We start from the raw sequence: 24,845 nt of genomic DNA on the forward strand, positions 1-24,845 counted from the left end.
TTGTTAGTGAAATCACCGGATGCAGAGAGCATTATTGTTAACAAATTTTGTTTCCCGTCTTTTTCCTTTTAGTTTGGGGAAGGAAAAAAAAATCTAGTGTAGTAAGCTTTTTTTCAATTTTTATTTCTATAATAAAAAACAAAACAAAAAAAGAAGGAAAAAGAAAATCACGTGCATAGCATGCGGTGAATAGTTGCTCTGGCATGTGTCTCTTTCTCTTCTTTGTTAGCAGTCCCTATAAAAGCACAAAAGCACCTGCCTTCTCAGCCCCCTCTTCTTTCTCTCTTCCTTCTCCCTTCTTTCTCCCCCACTTGTGTTTCAGAAACACAGAAAACCAGAATCTCCAAATAGCCGAAAAATCTCGGCTAGGTCACCGTCCAAATCACAAAAAGGAAGGGTTTTTAACCTCAGATGGCGAAGAAGAGAAAGTCGATAGCGACCAGCCTCGACGAGGTGGATCGAACCATGTATACATCATTTTGCAGTGCCGCTAATTCATTATCGCAGCTCTATACTCACGCCATGAACCAACAGAAGCTTTCTTTCCAAGCCGGTGAACGGCACGGTCTTGTAATTATTCTCCTCTCACTTTTTCTTGTTTTGTTGCTCCAAAGATCTTAGATTTTTAGCTTTTGTAATTCTGGGTCTTTGATGTTTTTGCCCTTGGGTTTTATTAGGGCTGTTCTCCGTGTTTTTTTCTTTTTTGGGGAAGTTAGAAATAATAAAATTATTTTTTTTATGGTTTTATTTTGAATCTTAATTTTAAATTATGCCTAGGCTGAAAAATCCCTTGGATTGTTATGGTTGGATGGCATGAAAAGTGGACTTGTAGTGTATCATATCTTCGGATGCTGTTCTGTTTTTGCGTGTTTCTCTGAATCATATTTAGGGTTTTAAATTGTTAAAACCAAGGGAAATCTTTTTAATTGTTGGAAGTAAAGAATGCTAACAATTCTTAGCCTCTTCACTATTGAATATGTGGCCAAATTTGGCTAATAGTTCTTAAGGTGAATGAACAAGTCCTTCTAGTAATATTTGATTGAAGGATTCAGCTCATATTCAGGTATAATAATCACTATGTGCCTGTGCTCATGAGTTTCAACTTAGCAGATGCTGATATTCAATTGCTGATGATTGTTTTGGAAAATAAAATCATTAAGATTCTTTTGCTGAATTCTGGTTCTGTTAATTTCGTTGCTGGTTTGTTTGTTGTGTTTTAATGTAGTGGATTTAACCTAATAACTTTATCTTGATTCACTGAACCATGTTAGATTGAGTATATAATCAGATATCAGGTGAAACTTGAAAGTACTGTTGCCTAGGTTGGTTTACATTGTTGTAAAATGATGTTTTCTCAAATGAAATTGAGACGGTTGAGATTAGAAGTTTGAAGTTTTTGCAAAATTTTTGCTTGCCTTTATTAGTGTCCAAAAATATATTCTGTTTCCACTTTCGAGAAATTTTGCTAACATTCAGCAGGTTTTCATACATGTTTGCTTTTCTAAATATTATTATGGACTTTGGTGATTGCTTTTTGGAGCCTGGTTTCAATTCAAGAACTTGGGATAGCTTGTGATGGAAAATATTACCCCGTATTCTTGTCCCCATTTTCTCCTCCTTTGATTATTAAAGTTTTAACCATTTTCAGCTATGGTTCTAGTATGAGAAACATTGAACAATTTTGAAAGTTTTCTTGGTTCTTATTTCATTTTCTTGGATCCCTTTATGATTTTAGGAAAAACTCTGTCAGTGGATCTGGAGACAACAAGAGGGAGGATCAAGGGTTGCAACAGTTGATATACTTAACTACATTCAGGTAGTATCATGTATAAATTTTCATAAATCCTTCTGCTGATTGAGAGTGGCTTAGTGGGGGAAATGTGTATTTCTCTAGCAAACAACACCAACACACACATGGGGTAAAAGGGGTTGAGAGAGATATATGGACTATAGAAGTGGAAGTTAGTGAAAAGAAAGTGCGTGATCTACGGAAGTTGACCTGATCATGAGCTGGGTTTTCTCTTGGGATTGTTGAATTTTTGAAGGGCCTAAGCTAAGCAGCACAGAATTTTGTGTAGAATTTGGCCCAAATCCCACCCATGATCAGGGATGAGTTCTTTTACTGCCCATGGAGAAAGAGGTACAAGATAGTTTTGAAATGCTATACCAGTCTTGCTGTCTTCATTCCTCAACTATCAGTTGAAGTTTTCATGGTTTTAAGAAACATTCAGTGGAGAAACTATGCTTGCTTATTTATCAGTTGTCTGTTGTATCTATAAGTAGGCTAATTCACTTCTTGTTGCTTTTCATTCTGTTTTTCTGCAATCCTGTCTATCTTTCTTTTTTTATTTTCTTAAATTAAGAGATGGTTTGTATGGAGATGTTCTTTTTAGTTTTAGTTTCTGTGAAATGGTTTATTTGAAGTTGTATATTTTACTTGTGGGCTTCAAGACAGTACAAAATTGCCCTAAAGCTGCTTCTTGATAGAGGTAGAAAAAATAATTGTAGATCTTATGCCACTTTGAAGATTTGCTGGATCATCCATTTAAAATCTTGTGAATATGATTATGAAACTTGAGAACTTGATGATCTTGTGGCAATCGAAAAGGGTAGTTACGCAGGATAGAAAATATTTTTGAGATTGATAACTTACCCTGAAAATTAAAGCGATTATGGTTGTTGTGTGTGGTTGTGGCTATTTAGATATGTAGATGTTTTGGGAAAAGTGTGATACTCAATGTTTGGCTGCTCTGGGATGCCTTTAGGCTTTGAGATTATTGGATTTGTTATTCTTGGTTGTAAAGTGCATATGTGAAAGTTTATTCCACTGTTTGCAGAATGAGCTTGATTATTGTGGAGAGGAGCCATCTGTGTCGCCCAGAGCACCACCACAACACCAACAATCTCAACCAGTAATGCATGTGACTAATTCCGGCTTTCCATTAACTTCAGGGTCTTCTGTCCAAACAATGATGGGGCAGGGACTCCGGTCTGAACAATGTGATAATCAACCAAAGAATTCTATGTTTTCAAATGCTTTGTCAAGCCCTATCCGTCGAAGTCTTCAGCACTATCAAGTTGGCGAGGGTGGGAATTACCCTAGTGGCCCCTCCTTGGTGAATGGAAATCGGAACAGTGAACCAAGCTTTGTTCACCAACAAAGCAGGGATTCTAGTGCATTCAATCCCAATGATTCTGCCATGGACATGCACGCAGACTAGTCGTGTCTATTTTTCTATCAACTGCATATCCGTGTTTGGCCATCCTTATGCATTACCTGCAATAGATGTGAACATCCGTTGGAAGTCAGTATCCGGTGTTTGCTCGTCACGTCCAACAAGAAACGGCGGTAGGTCGAGTCAGTTCTATTAACCTATTGATATGCTTATGTTATCCAAGTGATCAGTATTAGTTTGGATCTTAATTTTCTGTGTAAAGCTTTTTTATTTTTTTATTTTTATTTTTTGGTTGAAATAATTTAAAAGCATTTTATTTTAATGTTTACCATGGTTGCCCCATGTATCTCCTCTTTTCTCAATGTAGTTCTTCTATCTGAAGTTTCCTATGTAAATCTGTCCTGTTCTCAGATCCCCTATATGGCAATTTACAGCTTCGGGCATCTTTTGTTGATCCCTTCATTTTTCTTTTCATTGCTATGCTGTTATTCCCTAGTGTGTAAATATGTGATTCCACAGATCTTTTCTTGTTGGGTTATCAAGAGAAGGAATAAAAACACCCCATTTAGGCTGCAATTTATTTCTTCATGGGTGAATTGAAACTAAGTTCCTAGTATGGTTGTGATGGTGATGTTGATGAAAAATAGTTTAGGAACTTGGTATATATGCTTTGCCACCAGGTCAAAGCTTGACATTTCCAAAATATTGCAAAGAAACAATTGAAAAGGGAAAAAAAGGAGCTACACTTGGAACCACAAGGTTAAAGTTTGAGTATGCAAAAGGAGGAGCAAGGAAAATAGGGAAGAAAGGTATTACTATTACTATCTGGAATTGCTTGTGCTGTTGTGCTTATGTGATAGCAGAGAGAGTTTATGTTTTCGTGCACTGGCACACTTTCTTTAATTCAAGTGTAGAATTGCTCCATGGAATATTCTCCTAACTTGGTGTTTTCCCTGTTTTGATTACTTGCACTGCCTGCTATCTCTCTTGTTTATTTTTTTTTTCTTTTCCTAATTCTCTTCGAGCAAAAACCTTTAAAAGAATTTGGTTATTTTTTGAAAAATGGTTAAAGGTTAAAAGTTATTTTTTTTTTAACTTGGTAATTACTAATTAGACGGTTGGTTAAAATAATTTATTTGAAGAATAATTCATTTCTTGAATTTCATTTTTCCCCTTGTATAAAATGATTAAAATCTTGGGTTTTGAATAAAAAAATTCCGGTATACAAGCATAAAACATTTTGTGTTAACATAAGAATGGAAGGAAAAAAACATAAGAATGGGAGAAAGAGAAAGGCCATATCCTGAATATTACGCGGAAAAAGAAAAGGCTGATGCCTAGAAAAATTTTATGGTTAGATGCATTAAATTTTGATTTTAGGACTATTTTTTTTTTTTTTACCAAAATAGGAGATTCGAACCCCGCAACCTCTTAATTGAGTATGGGGAGATTTATGCCATTTGAGCTATTACTCATTGGCTAAATTTGGAAAGATAGGAAACTCGAACTCGCAACCTCTTAATTGAGTATGTGGAGTCTATGCCATTTGAGCTATTATTCGTTAGCTTAGGACTATTTTTTTTACATGAGTAGTTTTAATGTAAAATATGAGAATATTTGATTATTTCAATATTTTATACTGTTATAATAACAGCATAAAACGTCATTGATGTTTTGTTAAAAATTAATTTTTTAATTATAAAAAGACAAAACATTATTAACATTTAAAAAAAAATCATTTCTAAGTTCTAATAATTGAATATTAAAAAAATTCAAAAAATAGACAGATTTACATAATTGTTTATTAGGCTTAACATTGTTTAAAAATGGTAATTAATCTATGTTATATTAAAAATGTGAGAACACTAATATATGAAACTGAAACCCAAGTTTTTAAATGATAGATATTGTAAACTAGAGAGTATTTTGTGCTCAAACTATGATTTCAGAGTTCCAAATCAAAAGTAAATAACCTTAAATGTAATGCGTGATAATATAGTTTATTAAAGTTGATTTAATAAAGATGGTTAAAAAAATAATAGTTTACTAAAATTACTTTTAAAATTTAAAATAATTTTAATAGATATAAACATAATATTTTTTTTTTCTTTTTGACGTGCAATATGCATCTTCTTTAGGATATTTGAATACATTGTTCTAAGAAGGGTTTTATCTTACGGGTTTTATTAAATTATACCTTTTTGACCACTCAATCATTTATGCACCAGGTATAGCTTCAACTATGCTCCCACACTATCATTAAAGAGACTAATGCAATTTATATATCCTATCTAATCTGCGGTTTTACGTAGATCATAATAATTAATGTTCATATTTACTATCTCAAAAGAAGAACATCTTTTATCCAAAATAACAACTAATTAAATATTTAAAAAAATCACGTTCAACATACGCATAAATAGAGACACATTGCCTTAGTGAGCAAAAAAATCACATTGCCTTAATGCGCTTTTAAGTTTTGTTTAGAGTTGAATCAGATTCATTTAATTTAGTTGGCAAATGAGTCCCCTAAAAAGAAGTTACATGAGGCATAAAATTGATAGAAGCGAATATTTTGAAGATTGATGAAGTGCAGCTGACTCAAACCAAACTTAAATACGTAAGAAAAAGAAAAGAGGAATTGGAGGGTCTGCATAGAGAGGCAGAAGATAGCAATAACTTTTCGTGTGGTGTGTTTTGTTGCATCAAAATTGGCACACCTCTCCGATCCTCCTGCCTCCAAATCTCTTCACCACGCCACCTCACTATCTAAATCATAGTCTCTCTATATATGAATCAATCCCAACATCTATTCCATTCACAAGCTACTATATATTATAGGAAACATTTCAAGTGCACGGTCCGATGTTTTAACCGTTGATTTCAATTAATATATATTATATATTTTTTATAATTCAGATCAATGGTTAAAACAATTGAAATACCGGTACTCTCGGTGCACTTAAAATGTTTCCTATAGTATATATAACAACAACAACAACAAACCCACTAAATACGATTCGCTACATAGATCAAAGTCATTAAACGATATAATTAAACTCTATCATATATTTTAAAAACATTTAAAATTTTTTTTATATTATATAATTTCACAAGATATATATATATATATATATATATATATATATATATATATATATATATATAGATATATATGCAAAATTTGGATCTTTTATTTTTTGTTATTATCTTTTTTGTATATCACAAAAAAAATGTCAAGATTGAATAATTTTTTTAAATAAATAAAATAAATATTATAATTATTGATATATGCATTTTGTAGACAATTTACGTTTTTTTATATTAAATCTTATCTCGTTTATCCAGTGTAAACGAGATAAGCAACGTTGGCGCCTATAAATACAACTCGTTGACAGATCGTCTGGCCCATTCTTCACCCATATTTTTCACATTTATCTCTACCTTAGTCTATTTTATTGATCTTTCTGAGTTTCTGAGACATTATGGCATGTAATTCTGACATCAATCGCCTGAACGCTAACTGGCACGTTGCGGGAGCCATTGACTTTGAGATTGGTGTTATCTTTTATCATTCAAATTAATAATTGCTTGAGATTGAACTAGTGAATAGAGGGAATAGACTGAATGATGTTTGGGTAACACAGCGTATGTTAGTTGGCAAATAGGAATTATAATAATTATAAGCATTTAAGTTTATTCATAGTGAAGTTGTTATTCATAGGGATGGATAAATAACTACTTAGTTTGAGTTGAATCGTTGATTTAAAGGTTTTACTGGTTACTTTTATTGTTTTGAATTCGGGAAGGCATTTTAAGTATTTTTTTTAATATATAGTATGTTCTACTATTTATATGAGTTGCACATTATATTTTTTTAAAATAGCTTTGAACATGTTAGAGAAGTTAGTTTGAACTTTTGTATTTATAAAATTTTTACTTGTAAACAGAGGCCTCGCTTTTTATTGTCTAGACGAATTAGTCACACATTTGCACCCCTAGACGTCATCGTCCTTTATTTGAGGGAAGCTTGGTTTGGAGACACAGTGTAGCTCAGGGGCTTTGCCGTTGACAACCCCCTGATCACTGCATTCGTGGAGCGGTGACGTCCGGAGACCCACACATTCCACCTGCCATGGGGTGAGTACACCATCACCTTGCAGGATGTTGTGTACCACCTTGGGATACGCACAGACGGAGAGCCAGTGGGTGAGTGCTTGTGTGACTTCCAGACCTGGCACCAACGGCCAACATGGGAGTACGTAGAGGAGCTCCTATGTGCCAGACCGCCCCTTCCAACGCAGCAAGGTGCGCAGAGAAAGGAGTCGTTCAGCATCAAGATGACCTGGCTCAAGGACCGAGTCTGGCAAATGCCAGTGACCACCGATCCAGCCACCCTCTGACAGTACACTAGGTGCTATATCATGCTGCTGATCGATGGATACCTGATGACCGACAAGTCTAACAATCAGGTGCATATTGTAAACCTCGAGTAATTAGTAAATAATTAACTAATAAATTAATTATTATTCAAAAAAATTAGAAAATTAAATTTTACAATTTAGGGGATAGAAATAATTAAAATACGAATTTTAACACTAATTTTAAAAAATTTTGACCTAAAATTAGACTGTTGAGCCAAATTGGTTAAACTGGACTCAAAGCCCAACATATAAGGCCAACAACTCAGCCTTATTCCCCAAATCATAAGGGAATTCACGCTGCTAAGAATAGAGAAAGGAATGGAACCCTAACTTCATTTGCTTCCAAATATTAATCCCACGCATCTTTCAATCTGGAGCTTTAATTGATGAGCCGTTAGCGATTACGCGTTTGTCTCGGAATTCTCTATGAAACCATCTAAACAATGAGGTAAGGGAATCACATTTTCTCTTCCATCTCTCCTGTAACAGCCCAGACCACCCGCTAGCACGATATTGTCCGCTTTGACACACAAGGCCTCACGGTTTTGCCTTTGACGATAGGGATGCTAGCCGAAACCCCCCCACACTCACTTGTCAAAACGCGTCATGCTAGGGAGAGGTATCCACACCCTTATAAGGAATGCTTCGTTCCCCTCTCCAACCGATGTGGACCTTACAATCCACCCCCTAAGGGAGTCCAGCGCCCTCGCTGGCACATCGATCCGGGTTCTGGCTCTGATACCATCTGTAACAGCCCAGACCACTCGCTAGCACGATATTGTCCGCTTTGACACACAAGGCCTCACGGTTTTGCCTTTGACGATAGGGATGCTAGCCGAAACCCCCCACACCCACTCGTCAAAATGCGTCATGCTAGGGAGAGGTATCCACACCCTTATAAGGCATGCTTCGTTCCCCTCTCCAACCGATGTGGGCCTTACATCTCCCATTTTCAATTTCGAAAATTTTAGGTTTTGGTATTGAGAAATTGAATAATTTTGATGGTTTAGGTGAACTCTAGCAACAAGTAATCACTGGGTTTTGCCTATTTGACTCGTGGGTAAGGTAAGAACTTTTTAAACCCTAGTGAATCATGGAATTAGTGAGCCTTATAATGATTATAATGATGTTTTGTAAAGTAGATTGTATTCTTATTGATTTGGAGTTCAATTTGGCAGTTTGGAATGAAATTCGGGTGATTGGGCTTGCGAAATTGGAAATTGTGACTTGGAGCTTGTGAAGGAAAGGAAATTTAAGGTGTTTTCGGCTAGGGAGAAATCGGCCAAGGGTGTGATTTTGGTTTCTCGTAGTTAATATTGAATGTCATGTGAAAACTTAGGCTAGTGGCCGTAGGACATACATACATCATATGCATTTGTATGTTTTGCTTGAGTGTGAATTGTTTTGCTTTGCCTAAATGCTTATATATGCTTAATTGGTATTTTTTCTCACTATCATATCTGTATCTCTATTTGTGTTTTCTTTGTTTGCATTGTATGTCTTTGCAACTGAGAGATCTCTCATACTGGCAGAAGTGACGTTGAAGGTTGTTCCACTGGTATTTCGGAGGGTTGGAGGAGACGAAAAGTGAAGTGTTGAGTTTAAGTTAGGTTTAGAACGTAGATACCTTAGATAATTTACCCAATTTATGACTTTGTATATTCCTTTAAGTTAAATTCTGAGTGTCGGAGTTTTAGGATTACCTCTGACTTTTTCGAGACCTTTTATATTAACTATGCGGGGCACCTTTACCATGTTGAGAATCCCCAATTCTCATTCAATACATATTTCTGCTATTTTTCAGATGCAGGTCATGAGACACTTCATTGAGGATACTGGAGACCATCTTCAAGCGAAGAAATATATTTTGGGTTAACCATTTTGTTTCTACTTGTATATATTTGTACATAGTTATTCTCCGCTCTTTGTATTTTGTATTTTGTCCCTCCTAGAGGTTGACTTGGAGAAACAGGAGTTTATATTGTAGTTTGAGTAATATTTTGGGGTTGTATATGTATCCTTAATTTCGCAGGTCGAGTTTAGAGTTTGGTTTTCTGTATAAGCCTTCTGTCTTATCGGTTTTTTTTTGCGAGCAACACATCTTTAGTTTCGTTTTGATCTAACCTATTTTTCTTCAAGGCACGTAGATATATTATTCTTGTTATATATGTAAGTATTTTTATTTTTAGAGGTCGTAGCACCTCGCCACCTCTGATTTATGTTCTAGGCGTAAAGCTCTGTGTGGTATGGTGTTACATTATGGTATCAGAGCAGTTTGTTCCTGTAGAGCCTGAGGGACTGACTGACTATGCTTCTGGGCATACTTTGTGTTATGTGTATATGCTACTTAGGATATTTGACTGATATGTGTAACAACATACTTGTTCGTGAGCATGCATTTGGGACTTTAAAGCACTAAAATTGAAATATTGAAACTGATCACCTTAATATCAATTGTTTGATGTGAATAGGAATCAAATGGTGTCTCATAGACCTGGGCAAGGTATTCAGAGAGTGCTTTCCTCTACTTTTTTTAATAGCTAAAATTTTCGAGGGCAAAAATTTCTGTTAGGGGGGTAGAATGTAAACCCGTGTAATTAGTAAATAATTAAACAACAAATTAATTATTATTCCAAAAAAATTAGAAAATTAAATTTTATAGTTTAGGAAGGTAAAAATAATTAAAATATGAATTTTAATACTAATTTTAAATATTTCAGTCCAAAATTAAGCCGTTGAGCCAAACCAATTAAACCGACCCAAACCTAGCCCAAGGCCAGACATATAAGGCCAACAACTCTGCCTTTTTCTCCAAATCATAGGGGAATTTACACTACTGAGAAGAGAGAAAGGAATGGAACCCTAACTCTATTTGCTTCCAAATATTCAATCCCACATATCTTTTAATCCAGAACTCCGATTGATGAGTCATTAATAACCACGCGTTCATCTCGGAATTCTCTACGAAATCATCTAAACAATGAGGTAAGGGAATCACATTTTCTCACTCAGCTCTCCCCTTTTCAGTTTCAAAAATCTTAGGTTTTGGTATTGAGAAATTGAATTATTTTGATGGTTTAGGTGAACTCTAGCAATAAGTAATCACTGGGTTTTACCTGTTTGTCTTGTGAGTAAGGTAAGAAATTGATAAAATCCTAGTGAATCATTGAATTAATGAGCCCTATAATGATTATATGATGTTGTGTGAAGTAGATTGTATTCTTGTTGATTTGGAGTTCAATTTGGCAGTTTGAAATGAAATTCGGGTGATTGGGCTTGCAGAATTAGAAATTGTGACTTGGAGCTTGTGAAGGAAAGGCAATTTGAGGTGTTTTTGGCTAGGGAGAAATCGGCCAAGGTATGATTTTGATTTCTTGTAGTTAATGTTAAATGTCGTATGAAAACTTAGGCTAGTGGCCGTAGGACAGGCATATATCATATGCATTTGTATGTTTTGCTTAAGTGTGTATTATTTTGGTTTGCCTAAATGCTTATATATACTTAATTGCTATTTGCTCTAACTGCCGTATCTATACCTCTATTTGTGTTTTCTTTATCTGCATTGTATGTCTTTGCAACTGAGAGATCCCTCATGCTGGCGGAGGTGACACTGAGGGTTGTTCCACCGGTGTTTCGGAGGGTTGGAGGAGACGAAAAGTGAAGTGTTGAGTTCAAGTTAGGTTTAGAATATAGATACCTTAGATAATTTACCCAATTTATGGCTTTGTATATCCCTTTAAGTTAAATTATAAGTGTCGAAGTTCTAGGATCGCCTCTGACTTTCCGGGACCTTTTATATTAACTATGTGGGCACCTTTACCATGCTGAAAACTCCTGATTCTCATTCCATACATATTTCTGCTATTTTTCAGACGTAGGTCATGAGGCACATCATCGAAGATACTGGAGACTTTCTTGAAGCAAAGAAATATATTTTGGATTAACCATTTAGTTTCTACTCGTATGTATTTGTATATAGTTGTTATCCGCTCCTTATACTTTGTATTTTGTCCCTCCTAAAGGTTAACTTGGAGAAACTGGAGTTTATATTGTAGTTTATATTGTAGTTTAAGTAATATTTTGGAATATATATATACTCTGGCAAGTCTTAATTTCGCAGGTCGACTTTAGAGCTTGATTTTACTTATCCGTTGGAACTCGCTCTGTGTGTGTGCGCGCCTTCTATCTTATTATTTTTTTTTTTCGCGAGAGATGCATCTTCGGTTTTGTTTTGATCTTACCGTGTGTGCGCGCGCCTTCTATCTTATTGTTTTTTTTTTTGCGAGAGATACATCTTCGGTTTCGTTTTGATCTTACCAATTTTCTTTCAAGACTTCTAACTATATTATTCTTGTTATATATGCAAGCATTTTTATTTTTAGAGGTCGTAGCACCTCACCACCTCTGATTTATGTCCTAAATGTAAAGTTCTGTGTGATAGGAATTTACATTATGGTATCAGGATAATACTCTCCTTCACAGACAAAATCGATTAACAATCTACCTTTAAAGTGCAAGAATTCGCAGTGTTATAACTCGGAGAAGAAAATGGTGATAAGATTCATAAAACTCTGGAGAGTAAAAAGTTACGCTCTCTTTTTTTTTTCCTTCTTAGCGATATGTTTCATATAGAGAAAGAAACATTAGGTGCAAACATTTCATACATGTTAATACCCACGTTTGGAGCAGAGAGCATTATTGTCCATGTAGGCAATTTTGTCACTGCTTTGTTATTAGTGTAATTGACGGCACGATAATATTAAAATTTTTTAAATATTAAGAATATAAATAGAACAATTTAAATATTAGGAACAAAAATAAAACTTATCTCAAACACCAAAAACAAAATAATACTTTACTCTACACATAAATCACACCACCAAAATCATTCATGGCATATACGTTCATGACTCTTCTATATTTAAATGTTGTAGCCGGCAGGTTAATGCTATCACATTTATACTGACATAAGAAAATGATATGATAAAAAATTTTAAAAAATATTTTTTTTCTAATTATTAGTTATAAGCTATTTATAAAGGATTTCATTTTTCATATTTTATACTTTATATATAAATATTTTTAGACATAAAATTTTATTCTACTAAAAGCAAAAATTAAAAAGACTATTAAAAATATTATTTTTTCTATTTTAAAATAAGTATGCTTTCAATTTTTGATAAAAAAAAAGTAATATATTTAAACTAATTATTTATTTAAATATATTAATTTTTTAATAATTTAAAAAAATAAAAATGACACTTATTTTAAAACGGGAGTAATCCTTATTAGCAACATAGAAAATTAGAAACGTCAATAACTCAATTTTACAAGGAGTGTTTGTGTGTAAAATGTGAAATTTCTTTAGAGTAAAGTATCGTTTTTATCCTCAACATTTGTGGTAAGTCCCAAAATTGTTTCTAACGTTTCAATCGTCCTATTTAAATTATTAACGTTTTAAAATTGACTCAATGTTGTCCTGCCGTTAGGGATCCGTTAACAGAATTGACGGCGGGACAAAATTGAGATGATTTTGAAACGTTAGGGACTTAAATAGGACGAAAATGTTGGGGAAAAAAACGATACATAGAAATAAATTTTAATTTTATCCTTCAATAATATCAATTTTTCACTATACATAGTATTCAATTATTTTTTAATCACATCTAAGTAAATTACACTTAATCATATTACTTTCATTTTAAATAAATTAATTTTTTTATAATTTTACTCTTAAAAATTTTTAGTTATCATGAAATATTTTTAAAATGACTAGTATATAAACTTACGAAAAAAAATATATATATAATAAAATATAAATTATACCTTTTGTCTCTAATATATCAAAATTCTTTAAAATTATAAAAAAAATAAATTTATTTAAAATGAAAGTAATGTGATTAAGTGTAATTTACTTAGATGTAATTACGAAATAATTAAATACTATGTACAGTAAAAAATTGATATTATTAAAAGATAAAATTAAATTAAAATTTATTTTTATGTATCGTTTTTTGTCTCCAATATTTTTATCCTATTTAAATCCTTAACGTTTTAAAATTATCTCAATTTTATTCTATCGTCAATTCTATTAATGAATCTTTACGACAAAACAATATTGAATCAATTTTAAATAAGACGATTAAAATATGAGAAAATGACACTCCCCTCCCCTGCCAGATGCTAAAATGACATTCCCCTCCCCTCTATTTATAAAATGTACACTCTCCTCCCTTATAACTTTTAGAAAACCTCCTCTTTAATCCATTTTAATTTTTTTGTGTTAACTAATGTTAACTTTATCTATTTTTCAAGAAAAATAAATTATTTTTAACAAAATACTCTTTAGCAAAAAATTTATTTTTTTGTCATTAAATTTTACTTACCAAAATACCCTTTAATAAATTATTTTTTATTGATTAAATTATACTTTTACCAAAATATTTTTTAAAAAAATTAATAATTAAATTATTTTTTTCTAAGATATCCTTTCATAATTTTTTAATTATTAAATTATAATTTTGCCAAACTTTTTGTTAATATTTTTTTATATTTTATTATTAATTTTTAATATCAATATATATTATTTTAACATTAAATAAAAAATCATACCATTGTTAATATGTATAACAATTAATATATATTGATATTAATATTAAAAAATAATCTTACTAAGATTTTTTTAATATTAAAAAATTTTTTTAACACAAAAATTTTTTTGTGTTAACTAATGTTAATTTTATCCATTTTTCAAGAAAAAATAAATTATTTTTTATAAAAATACCTTTTAACAAAAATTTTATTTTTTTGTTATTAAATTTTGTTTACCAAAATACCCTTTAATAAATTTTTTTTTTTGATTAAATTGTATTTTTCTCAAAATATTTTTAAAAAAATTAATAATTAAATAATTTTTTTCTAAGATACTTTTTAATAATTTTTTAATTATTAAATTATGATTTTATCAAAATTTTTGTTAACATTTTTTTAATATTTTACTATTAATTTTTTGATATCAATATATATTATTTTAATATTAAAAAATCTTAGTAAGATTATTTTTCGTTATTAATATCAATATATTAATTGTTATACATATTAACAATGGTATGATTTTTTATTTAATGTTAAAATAATATATATTGATATTAAAAAATTAATAGTAAAATATAAAAAAATATTAACAAAAAGTTTGGTAAAATTATAATTTAATAATTAAAAAATTATGAAAGGATATCTTAGAAAAAAATAATTTAATTATTAAATTTTTTAAAAAATATTTTGATAAAAATATAATTTAATCAATAAAAAATAATTTATTAAAGGGTATTTTGGTAAGTAAAATTTAATGACAAAAAAATTAATTTTTTGCTAAAGAGTATTTTGTTAAAAATAATTTATTTTTCTTGAAAAATAGATAAAGTTAACATTAGTTAACACAAAAAAATTAAAATGGATTAAAGAGGAGGTTTTCTAAAAGTTATAAAAAAAGAGAGTGTACATTTTATAAATAGAGAAAAAAGGAGTGTCAATTTACCATCTCGCAAAAGAGGAGAGTGTCATTTTCTCTTAAAATATTAAAAACAACTTAAAGACTTACCCAAACATTTTGCGGACAATTTCTTTATCTAGTCCAACACATTGATTACTCGTAAGATTTGTATTTAGTAAACAGATATTGACTTATCCGAACAATTTTGGAGATATTTTCTTCAAATGAGATTTTTGTGTGTGGTGAATCTAACATATATCAAATTATCAATTTCATCGTGTCGACCACTTTAGTTGACGTACGTCTTATCTTTACCCTATGATTCATCAATACAAAAAGTTAAATGCTTAGAAAGATGTGCGTATAATGGAGGATATTTGGCTACTATTTTCTATAATTTTCCAAACACAAACGTAAATTTTTTTTAAGTAAATGCTCAAATTGGTTTATAATTTTTTTTATAAATTAATTTAGTCACTTAAATTTAAAATAAATTAATTTAATCTATATTATTTAAAAATATTGTGTATAAATTAACTATTAAAATTAAATTAATTATTAATATATTTATATATAAATATATATATAATATAATTTATTTTTAATATATATTTATATTTAAACATATATTTTATATTAATACGTTATTTTAATAATTTTAATATATACGTAATATAATCGAAAATTCAAAATACGAGTCATAATATGACATAAGTCCCGCCCACAATTTTTTTGTTGACATTATTTCTGTCGTCCTTGTATTACCTATTAAATGTCATTGCTTAAAAATGGTTTTGTTTTGTGGTTGTCCATAATAAAAGAAAGAATATATTGTATGATTCATTATTCATTCAATTAATCAAATTAAACATATATCTATATTCAATGATGATTATTGTTCGTACGAGAGGTCGAGAGCTCACAAACCGTTTCTTAAAATCAAAAGGGTTCTACTTCTATACTTCTATTGTTTCCTCTATATTGGTTAATTTGGATAAAATAAAAATACTTTTGTATATAAAAAATTAAACACTAAATAAATTATCAAATTGAAATATGTTTAAAGTTTTAAAATAAATTTAAATATATATCTAATTTTATAATTTATATATAAATAAGTGAATTTTAAGAGTTTAATTAATGTGTTATATTAATAAGTTTTAATGTCATTAGTAGCAAAAATAACAAAAAAATTAATGTGACTACTTAAAATTTTTTAAATGATAAATTTATTTAAAATATTTAAAAAATAAATAATTTTTTGTTATTTTTTAAGTAGTCACATTAATTTTTTTGTTATTTTTAAAAAACAAATTTGATGAATTATTTTTTTTTATGTACATAAGTGCATTAATGGACATTTAATAAGGTGTTGTGTAACACCAAATAAATTAAGGTACTATACTAGCCTAGGACTACAAAAACCACTATTAAGATAACTTATCATAATATTGTAGAAGTGCCAAAAGAAAAGAGAAAATTAAAGAAGCAAAAATGTTGTGTGCAGTTAATAAAAAATAGTGACTAAATTAATTATTATGTGATTATGTATGAATATATATTTTTCATAGATACTGAACATAATTATTAAAGAAGAATACTTAATTAAAAATAAAAATAAAACACACAACATATATATATACCATTACCACCACTACTATAAGCTCACATTGAAAAACGGGGTCATGTCGCTATCATACGCCGTGTGCGTCGCTATCCCTATCCTCTTTTTAAATAATTGGATCCAGAACAAAATTTAATTACTAAAAATAAGTAAATATAAATTAAATCATTTTTTTTTCTGGTGTCTTATAAATTAAACGATATAGTACTACTACCAAATCATTTTTATTTTTTTCTTAATTAATTTCCTTTTTTCGTTTTGCGTTGAGCGTTAAATACTTTAATTCAATTCTCGCCGAGGTTTTCGTGTAGCTGCCATCATCTCGCACAGAGACATGCTGCTACTCGTCGTCGTTGATCCACGCGCCGCTTTCCTCCGCCGTTGATTCATCGCTGCTCCTCTTGGTACTCCTAGCTTTCTTCGATCTGAGAATTTTCCGTTTGTTTCCAGTGAAACTCAGAGAAAATTGATAGTTTGATATCTCGCTTTTGATTTTTTTTTTTGAATTTATTTCTTGGATTTGAATATGTGAGTTTTTGGAATAACTATTAACTCCGCTCGAGTGCGATTTAAGAGTGTTCTATTGTTTGTTGCTTGCGTTTTTATGATTCTGTTTCTCCAGCATTCGAACGAGCTTGGTGTGGCTTTCGTGATTTGTTCTTTTTCTGCAATTTTGGATTTTGCGAGGGGAACCGGTACCATGCGTTTCGCGAGTTTTTGCATTGAACAAATGATGATATCTTCCTCTTCTATTGTTGTTGTTGTTGTTGATGATGATGATGATTGTATTGTTGTGCATGTTCATTGGGTTGGTCAAGAATATCTATGACGGTTTACATTGATGATTAAGATAAGATGGATGGGGGTATTCATTGAGTTATGTTTTGATGATGTTAATAATTTTGATAATTTCAGTGAGAACGGAACTCAATGAATTTGAGCCTTTGAGGCCCCTCTTCTAACTATCTGGGCTTTTGTACAACAGATGCACAACGCTGTTGGGACTTTATTCTTGATATAGTTTATTATACGATATTCGAAGACATGTGATACATGATTGTTTCAAAAGAAAAATATTAAAAAGAACAAAAACTTAGACGTTGAATCAAATTGAATTCTGTTTTAGCCTCTAGAAAATTGAGGAAGCCTTAACGGTAGTGTTAGTCCTGTATTTTGTCCTTGTCTTAATTCCCAAGTCATTTCAAGTCTGTATGTTCCCTGCGAAATGTGTCGACGTTAAATTTGTTTGATTGAACATATTCTGTCTTTAGATAGCTGAAAGGAATAAGTGGAATGAAAAATAGTTAGAAATAGTTAAAGTAGATCAGAAGTGTAAAAAATTGAAGCAATATAAAGTCGTTCTGATCTCAAATCTGATAATCAATTCTTTTTTGTTTCTTCTTGAAAGGCTTGTTTCTTTGGTTCTTCTCAGGGAGGGAGCCACAAATCGAAATCATTTTATGGTGTGCCCATGAGCAGAACTGATGCTATTGGCAGTAGAAGGAGGAGGGTTCTTCTCGTCTTCGGCTTCAGGATATAGCAAGGGCCTGAGCCTTCTTCTGCTGGGTCAGAGGAGTGAGGATAAACCCATGAGAGTTGCGCCGTGGAACCATTACCAGTTGGTAGACCAAGAATCTGACACTCAGCTCCAGCTGGCTTCCACAAAGAACTACCTCCCCCGCGGGTGTGCCTCCTTTGTTTGCTTTGGTCGCACTTCCGCAGGGCATGACACTCCATCTCCTCTCAAAGTGGGCCCTGCTCAACAGCATGATGTCTCCTCAGGGTCATTTGTTTCCAACCAGGGAAAGGATCCCTCTACTCATATTGATAATGAGAATGATAATAGAAAGGTTGTACTTAAAAGTAGCTTGAAAAGGCCGCGAATTAATAAATCAGTGGACGCTGCTAATGAACATGAAGCATCAGATGGAAAGGTAGCTGATGCTCCTGGTGCCCAACCAGAGAGGAGGAGAGTGCAGTGGACAGATGCTTGTGGTAGTGAGCTTGTTGAAATACGAGAATTTGAGCCCAGGTATTTGGATATTTTATTTTCTATTTCAGCTGTTATTAAAGGAAAAATAATTCTATTTGTCCCCTTGCCATATATTAAAAGGTCCTGTTTATCAGACTTCATCATTAGGAGCACCTGAACTTCATTAGGTGCAGCTGATGCTAGTGAATCAGATATGCTAAGATGATTATTGATAATTGCTACTAGGACATGTACTTTTTATATTTTGGTTGATCTATGTACATTTTGTATACTATTGGAAATAGCACAAAAACGGAGGTTGCTTTAGAATTTTCATACTTGTGCTATGATGTTGGAGAAACATGAACAAGACTGCAAGAGTAATAGAATCCCCTTAGGAATTGTGTGCTCATCTACCATTTGATTCTCTCTGTGTAATCAGCAATACACTATTTTTGGGTAAAGAAATGCTGTTCATTAATTAATGAATTTACTTGTCAGATATGGAGTTTAGTAGGGAGTTGCCCTAGAACTCATTTCATAGTTGGCTTTATTGTTTGCTTCTGAAGGGGCTAATGGCAAGTATTATTGGGGATTGTTCTGCTGGTCTTTTTTTCTTTCTTTTTTGACAGTAAAAGATGCAAATTTGTGATTGATAAATTTTTGGGAATGGCTTTAAAGTTCCACAAGTTAGGTATGATAAGCACCTGTTGTTTTTGTTTTTTTTTTTTAATTGAAAAAAGAAACCTTATTATAAGTAAGTACTCTGAGAAAATTTTTCTAATTTGAACTACATTTATTCTACTCTTCAAATATCAGTTTATTAGGATTTTAGCTGTTAGCAGTTTTGCAATATTTTTTTGCCAAAAATCTTATTACCAAAATTCTTATTAACTCCCGAACAGTTCATAATCACTCACAGCAACCTTTTTGGAGACTAAATCATTATGCCTACTAAGGATCAAACTGTAGATGTTATTTATGAGCCTTGCAAGATTGGCCTAACAGATGATCATAGTACATCAGACAGTGTATGTATGTCTAATGTGTTTATATAGGCATGCGTAAAAATAATTGCTTTAGATCAATTACTCAAAAATATATAGCTTTTGTTCATTTAAATAGTTCTTTATCACCCACAGTTCCACAGAAATTTCAATTTCTTTCTTACACTTTCTCCCTTTAGTTTAGCTCATGTAATTTTGTTCCAATTTTAATTCGGCCAGGATGTCACTAACAATGATACCCATACCCTGTCATAATCTGCCGATGTAACACTGGCAAATTGAATGTCCACACACGAAGTCTTTTCCATGTTAATACAACATTTAGAACTCAAGTTTATCTTCAGTCTATACTTTCCTCCTAGGTCACTTCAGTGATTCTCAATACAAATCCCATGGGGCTGCCTGGTGAACAAGCTCTTGCGTTATGCAGGTTCCAGAAAATGGCTGCTCCCAAAGGAAAACATAAAATCTCATTAGTTTGTTGGATGTAATATATAGAGAACAAGGAAAACATAAAATTTCCTTAGTTTGTTGGGTGTAATGTATAGTGAAGAAGGAAAACAGAAAATCTTGTTTTTTTTTCTCCAGTAAATTAGCATGTTGCAATGACAGGGAACATTGAGATTCGATCTATATTTTATGCTTTATCCTTGTTTATGTCTTTCTTTTAATCTGTCTATTACCCGATCTGTACTTTGCTAGGTTCAGAACCGTTCATTTCATGTATTCTGTGTTGAGAGTGTTTATATACTTGATGATTTTGTTGTGAACGAGTCTTGAAGGTTTCTAGCAGTATTCATGTGATGCTCTTTTTGTTTTTCATTTTTCATGTGTTATTACCTACTTGAATTGATTCAATAATATGGGCTCTTTTTTGTTTTTCATTTTCGCGTGTTATTACCTACTTGAATTGATTCAATAATATGGAATTATCTTACAACTGCAGTGAGGATGATGGATCAGATGATGAATTTGAAAATGGAAGTGGCAGGACTTGTTCCTGCGCGATTATGTAAAGCGGAGTCATAATTGATGATAGGATCAGATCACATTCATCGGGTTATTCACTGCTAACACAATCCATCACTCGACCTGAGGCAAAAATGGAGCAAATATTTTTCAGTCTTGTGGAGATACATACACCAACACCACCTTGATTAAGCGATTATTTGTGTCTATAAATTGCTTGCTGCGGCTTTAAATTTTGCTCCTTCACCCTTCAACAATTTGTTGTATAATTCTTGTCATGTGTGAATTCTTTACCTTTGATTCATCATTTTTATGCTACATTATGTATTTTTATATGGATTAACAGAAGTTAAGTTATATTCTATGGCGTTCTCTAGAAGATTTGAGTTGGGTGGTGATATGATCCAGCAAAAGGTGCAATGACATTGTCTTCGCAATGTAGCCAACTCCAGCCAGTGGGATATAGCTTTAGTTTTGTTGTATGTTATCTAGAAGAAAGGTAATACAAATGTAAAATTTTGTAAAGAATCAGGGTTGTCATGATGGGAATGTAAGTTTGCGGGGGTGGGTCTTGCTTAATTTTTTTTATTGGAGAAAACTCATGTTCTTACCTTCTTGCAATTGCTCAAGATGAGGCTGTAAATCTGTAATGAGCTTGGTATGAGGATGAACTCGTTATTGCAAGTTGGAATTTCAAAGTACTATTTCCTTAGACCAGTTTGTTTATTTTTGATGTGCTAAATATAGACTAGAAAAAAAACTTGTTAACTGAGTAAGTAATTAATTCTAACATAATTGAGAAAACATATTTTAACTAATATAAAAAAATGTTTATTTACTGAGGTTAAGCCTCGTTGACAAAAAATATATATATTTAGTATATGATTTAAGGGTATATATTTCCTTTTTTTGTAAAAATAAAATTGATTTATTAATTACTTTTTTTTTTTTTAATATTTTGGTGCATCCTCATAAAAGTCAAGAGAGTAAGCAAAATCCAATAGATGATGGTGGAATTCTACTTTTTTCCAGTTGTGAGAGAAGAAGAGATGGAGTAAGTTAAAAGCAGTTGCTTCTCCACTTGGCCACACCTTGTCCACACAAGTTGTTCTGATAAGATCCCTTAACATCCACACTTCCAAACCCAACTTGAAAAAGTTAAAATCTTTGAGGATTGTTTGTGAGCATCATCAGAAAATATGTCTATGACATGTTCCTTCCCATGCATCAAAATCCCAACTTGTTCTTCATCATCATGCACATCTTCATCATCACCACTACCACCAACACATTCCTCATATTACTCTCTTAGATTCTCTTCTTCCAAGCCTTTTTATGCTGTTTCCACCATAAGGAACTCTCAGACTGAAGGCCCTATCAGAAGACCAGTGGCTCCTCCTGTTAGAGACCCTTCTTCTTCTTCTGGTGGCACTGTTCCTCAGCCCATTAAGCCCACACCACCTTCTTCTCAGCCTCCACAACCACCACAGAAGCCACCACCTTCTGCTGTTTCTGATGATAAGAATGTGGTCACACTAGAGTTTCAGAGGCAAAAGGCCAAGGAGCTTCAGGAATACTTCAAACAGAAGAAGCTTGAAGAAGCTGCTGATCAAGCTCCTGTCTTTGGCTTCATTGGCAAGAATGAGATTAGCAATGGAAGGTAAAGGAAAAAGTCTTTCTTTTTGTTGTTAGGGTTTATGACTTCATACTTTTTGTTTAAGAGTTAGGGTTAAATTTACTTTTTATTCATGAACAATGACTACTAATTTGTCTTCAAAATATTGAATTTCAGTTTCCAGCTCTTGTAATTCTACAAATAATGGTAATTCTGATTGTAATGAGTACAGGAAATTAGGCATAGAAATGTGATAAAACAATAGAAACAGTGAGTTTATGTATGATTGTTATTGGAAAAGTGAGTTACTGAAGAAAGAAGAATTACTAAATCAGAGAGAAATTAGAGAAGATAGAAATCAGATGAGGAGAGAATTCAATCCACTTTCTACATAATCCAATTGGTTACAATGGTTAACACCTTTATTTATACTATTTTTTCTACTAATAAACTAACTACCTTTGCTCTACTCTACTAATTAAGCTAGGCCCAATATAGTAGAACTTGTTAAACATTACAATAACTGAATTGAATTGTTTGGGAACAAATTGGTGCAACCATGGGGGAACACATTGGAGTAAGAACCATGCTAAGTGAAATGATGTATTGTTTGCTCATTTTACCTTGTACACTAAGCTAACAGACAGATCCTTCCACTGTTGGATGAGGTGGTGACCTATAGGATTGATCCCACACCACATCTAATGGTGAAAAGGTTAGGGGTGACAAATGTGTAGGGCAGGGATCAAGCTCCACCCTAACTCTATCTACGAGGTTAAATCCCTCAATTCGAACCTTACCCGTATCTTAAACCTCTCAATGCGGCCCTACTTGACCCAACCTGCAAAAAACAAATTTATTTTCACTCAAACACAACATTTAGTCCTTACACATTTCATAACATCAAAGATGAATTATTAGTTTAGTGGTGCTGGCAACTGCAAAAGTCAGAACTTGGGATCAAATTTTCACTCGCCCATCATATATATATATATATAGAACATTAACATTATATGGTGCAGTGATTTCTTAGCATAATCTACTTTGCGACTCCCCATTATTTGCATTATCCGGGGAGTGGGAGGATTAAGATGTTGACAAAGGAGGGTTTAAAGATGAGTAGTGGTGGATGTGTAATATTAAATTCCAATATTCTTGGCGAAACAATCCCTTTTATTCAAGTCTTAGAGGAACAGTTAGTCAAAGTTTCAGTAAAGCACAATATATATTGTTCTGCAAAAGGCTCCATTGTGGTGGTGGCAGTCATGTTTATTTTACTTTGGGTGGTTTTTGCTGCATTCTTACTCTTCCCACTGATATTTTTACAGCTGTTTATCAAAGAAGCATAATTTTTCTGTTTTCTTGCCAACTTGTGCTTAATCATTTTCCATTCTTTTGAGATAATACCTCATAGCCCTTTATTATTCTAGGACATTCTATCACATCTATGCAAGTTTCTGCCTTATTTATTTGACTTTTTAATCTTGAACTTTGTTATCTTACAGATGGGCAATGTTTGGTTTTGCTGTTGGGTTGTTAACAGAATATGCAACAGGCTCAGACTTTGTTGATCAAGTAAAGATCCTTCTCTCGAATTTTGGGATATTAGATTTGGAATGAACAACATAAATATTTTGTTCCTTACTTACCTTTCCCTGTCACTTTTTTATACATCGTCGGATCGATGTCCCAAAGAATGACAGGGATAGATAAAAGGGAATAGAGCGAGTACATTATATACAGTTAATACTTTCTTGTTACCACCTCCTTAGTGTAAGCAACATTGATCAATTTGTTTCATCTTCATTTTATAGCAAGCAAGCTTGCTTGCTTTCTCTTCATATTGGTGATAAAAGAAAATAACAAGAATGTGATTTTCCTGTTTGACTATGCTCAACTCTTGTGTGTGTATATATAACAAATGCTTCACATTTGATGCATTAAACTTGCAACACACCTTGCAAATTGCAATGGCAACAATGTTTGAAAATGCTAATTTGACAAACAGGAATTCAACCAACAAATTTTCATAGATCATTGTAGATTTTGGGAGACTTTTAGCTGTTAAATTAGCATTTCTTACCATCTCACTGTCTTTTTTAGTTTTTTTCATTTAATTATTTACAATGTTGGATTGATCCAGGGATGTCGCCCTTGTTAGGAGGTGAAAGGAAAGGGAGGGAGTATTATTTATTTATTGAGAACTTTATTGACATTGAAAATAAACAAACATAAATAAATAAAACTGAAAAGGGAAAAATGACACCTCATTAAAGCTCTAGGTACCAATTGGCACTATGGGCAATGGTGTCAAAAATATTATTCAGAACGGCAAATTGCTTTGTAACGCAAGAAAGTAAGCACCACTTTTGTCATGTATTTTTAGAACTTAAAAGTTAAAACAATTGGAGATGTATATATAAGTGAAAGAATGAGTTAAAAAATGAAATTCGATCTGTTTAGTAGTGACTAGAATTATGATTAGATTCTAACCCTCCTCGCCAATCTTATGGTTCCACTGAAAAGTCTCCTATTGTTTTAGAGTGGTAGATGCGCAATATATAAT

The 24,845-nt window shown here is 32.2% G+C and overlaps 3 protein-coding genes across 4 annotated transcripts; all 3 read left to right on the forward strand.

Moving 5' to 3' along the window:
* The first annotated feature begins 268 nt into the window (after positions 1 to 268).
* Positions 269 to 3,630, forward strand: LOC107618937 (nuclear receptor family 2 group C protein). Its single transcript, XM_016321131.2, has 3 exons — positions 269 to 570; positions 1,736 to 1,816; positions 2,838 to 3,630. Exons 1-3 carry the CDS (start codon positions 412 to 414, stop codon positions 3,219 to 3,221), a joined length of 624 nt encoding a protein of 207 aa, XP_016176617.1. The 5' UTR covers positions 269 to 411; the 3' UTR covers positions 3,222 to 3,630.
* A 13,131-nt stretch (positions 3,631 to 16,761) lies between these two features.
* On the forward strand, positions 16,762 to 21,376 carry LOC107618553 (uncharacterized). Of its 2 annotated transcripts, none has more exons than XM_016320645.3 (3): positions 16,762 to 17,120; positions 18,125 to 18,748; positions 20,642 to 21,376. In XM_016320645.3, exons 2-3 carry the CDS (start codon positions 18,201 to 18,203, stop codon positions 20,709 to 20,711), a joined length of 618 nt encoding a protein of 205 aa, XP_016176131.1. In that variant the 5' UTR covers positions 16,762 to 17,120; positions 18,125 to 18,200; the 3' UTR covers positions 20,712 to 21,376. The 2 variants fall into 2 exon arrangements, with proteins under 2 accessions (XP_016176131.1, XP_016176132.1); XM_016320646.3 differs by having other exon boundaries at positions 16,855 to 17,120; positions 18,149 to 18,748.
* A 290-nt stretch (positions 21,377 to 21,666) lies between these two features.
* LOC107618934 (light-harvesting complex-like protein OHP2, chloroplastic) lies at positions 21,667 to 24,176 on the forward strand. Its single transcript, XM_016321126.3, has 2 exons — positions 21,667 to 22,324; positions 23,785 to 24,176. Exons 1-2 carry the CDS (start codon positions 21,864 to 21,866, stop codon positions 23,897 to 23,899), a joined length of 576 nt encoding a protein of 191 aa, XP_016176612.1. The 5' UTR covers positions 21,667 to 21,863; the 3' UTR covers positions 23,900 to 24,176.
* The last annotated feature ends 669 nt before the right edge of the window (positions 24,177 to 24,845 follow it).

Source organism: Arachis ipaensis, chromosome B9, assembly GCF_059453495.1.
Source record: "Arachis ipaensis isolate K30076 ecotype BB chromosome B9, ASM5945349v1, whole genome shotgun sequence".
Lineage (NCBI taxonomy): Eukaryota > Viridiplantae > Streptophyta > Magnoliopsida > Fabales > Fabaceae > Arachis > Arachis ipaensis.

Bases quoted from the DNA above. Each gene is read 5' to 3' on its own strand.
- LOC107618937 (XM_016321131.2), top strand. From the start codon at position 412: ATGGCGAAGAAGAGAAAGTCGATAGCGACCAGCCTCGACGAGGTGGAT. The intron at 571-1,735 runs GTAATTATTCTC...TTATGATTTTAG, and splicing joins CCGGTGAACGGCACGGTCTT to GAAAAACTCTGTCAGTGGAT. The intron at 1,817-2,837 runs GTAGTATCATGT...CACTGTTTGCAG, and splicing joins ATATACTTAACTACATTCAG to AATGAGCTTGATTATTGTGG.
- LOC107618553 (XM_016320645.3), top strand. From the start codon at position 18,201: ATGCTATTGGCAGTAGAAGGAGGAGGGTTCTTCTCGTCTTCGGCTTCA. The intron at 18,749-20,641 runs GTATTTGGATAT...TTACAACTGCAG, and splicing joins ATACGAGAATTTGAGCCCAG to TGAGGATGATGGATCAGATG.
- LOC107618934 (XM_016321126.3), top strand. From the start codon at position 21,864: ATGTCTATGACATGTTCCTTCCCATGCATCAAAATCCCAACTTGTTCT. The intron at 22,325-23,784 runs GTAAAGGAAAAA...GTTATCTTACAG, and splicing joins AATGAGATTAGCAATGGAAG to ATGGGCAATGTTTGGTTTTG.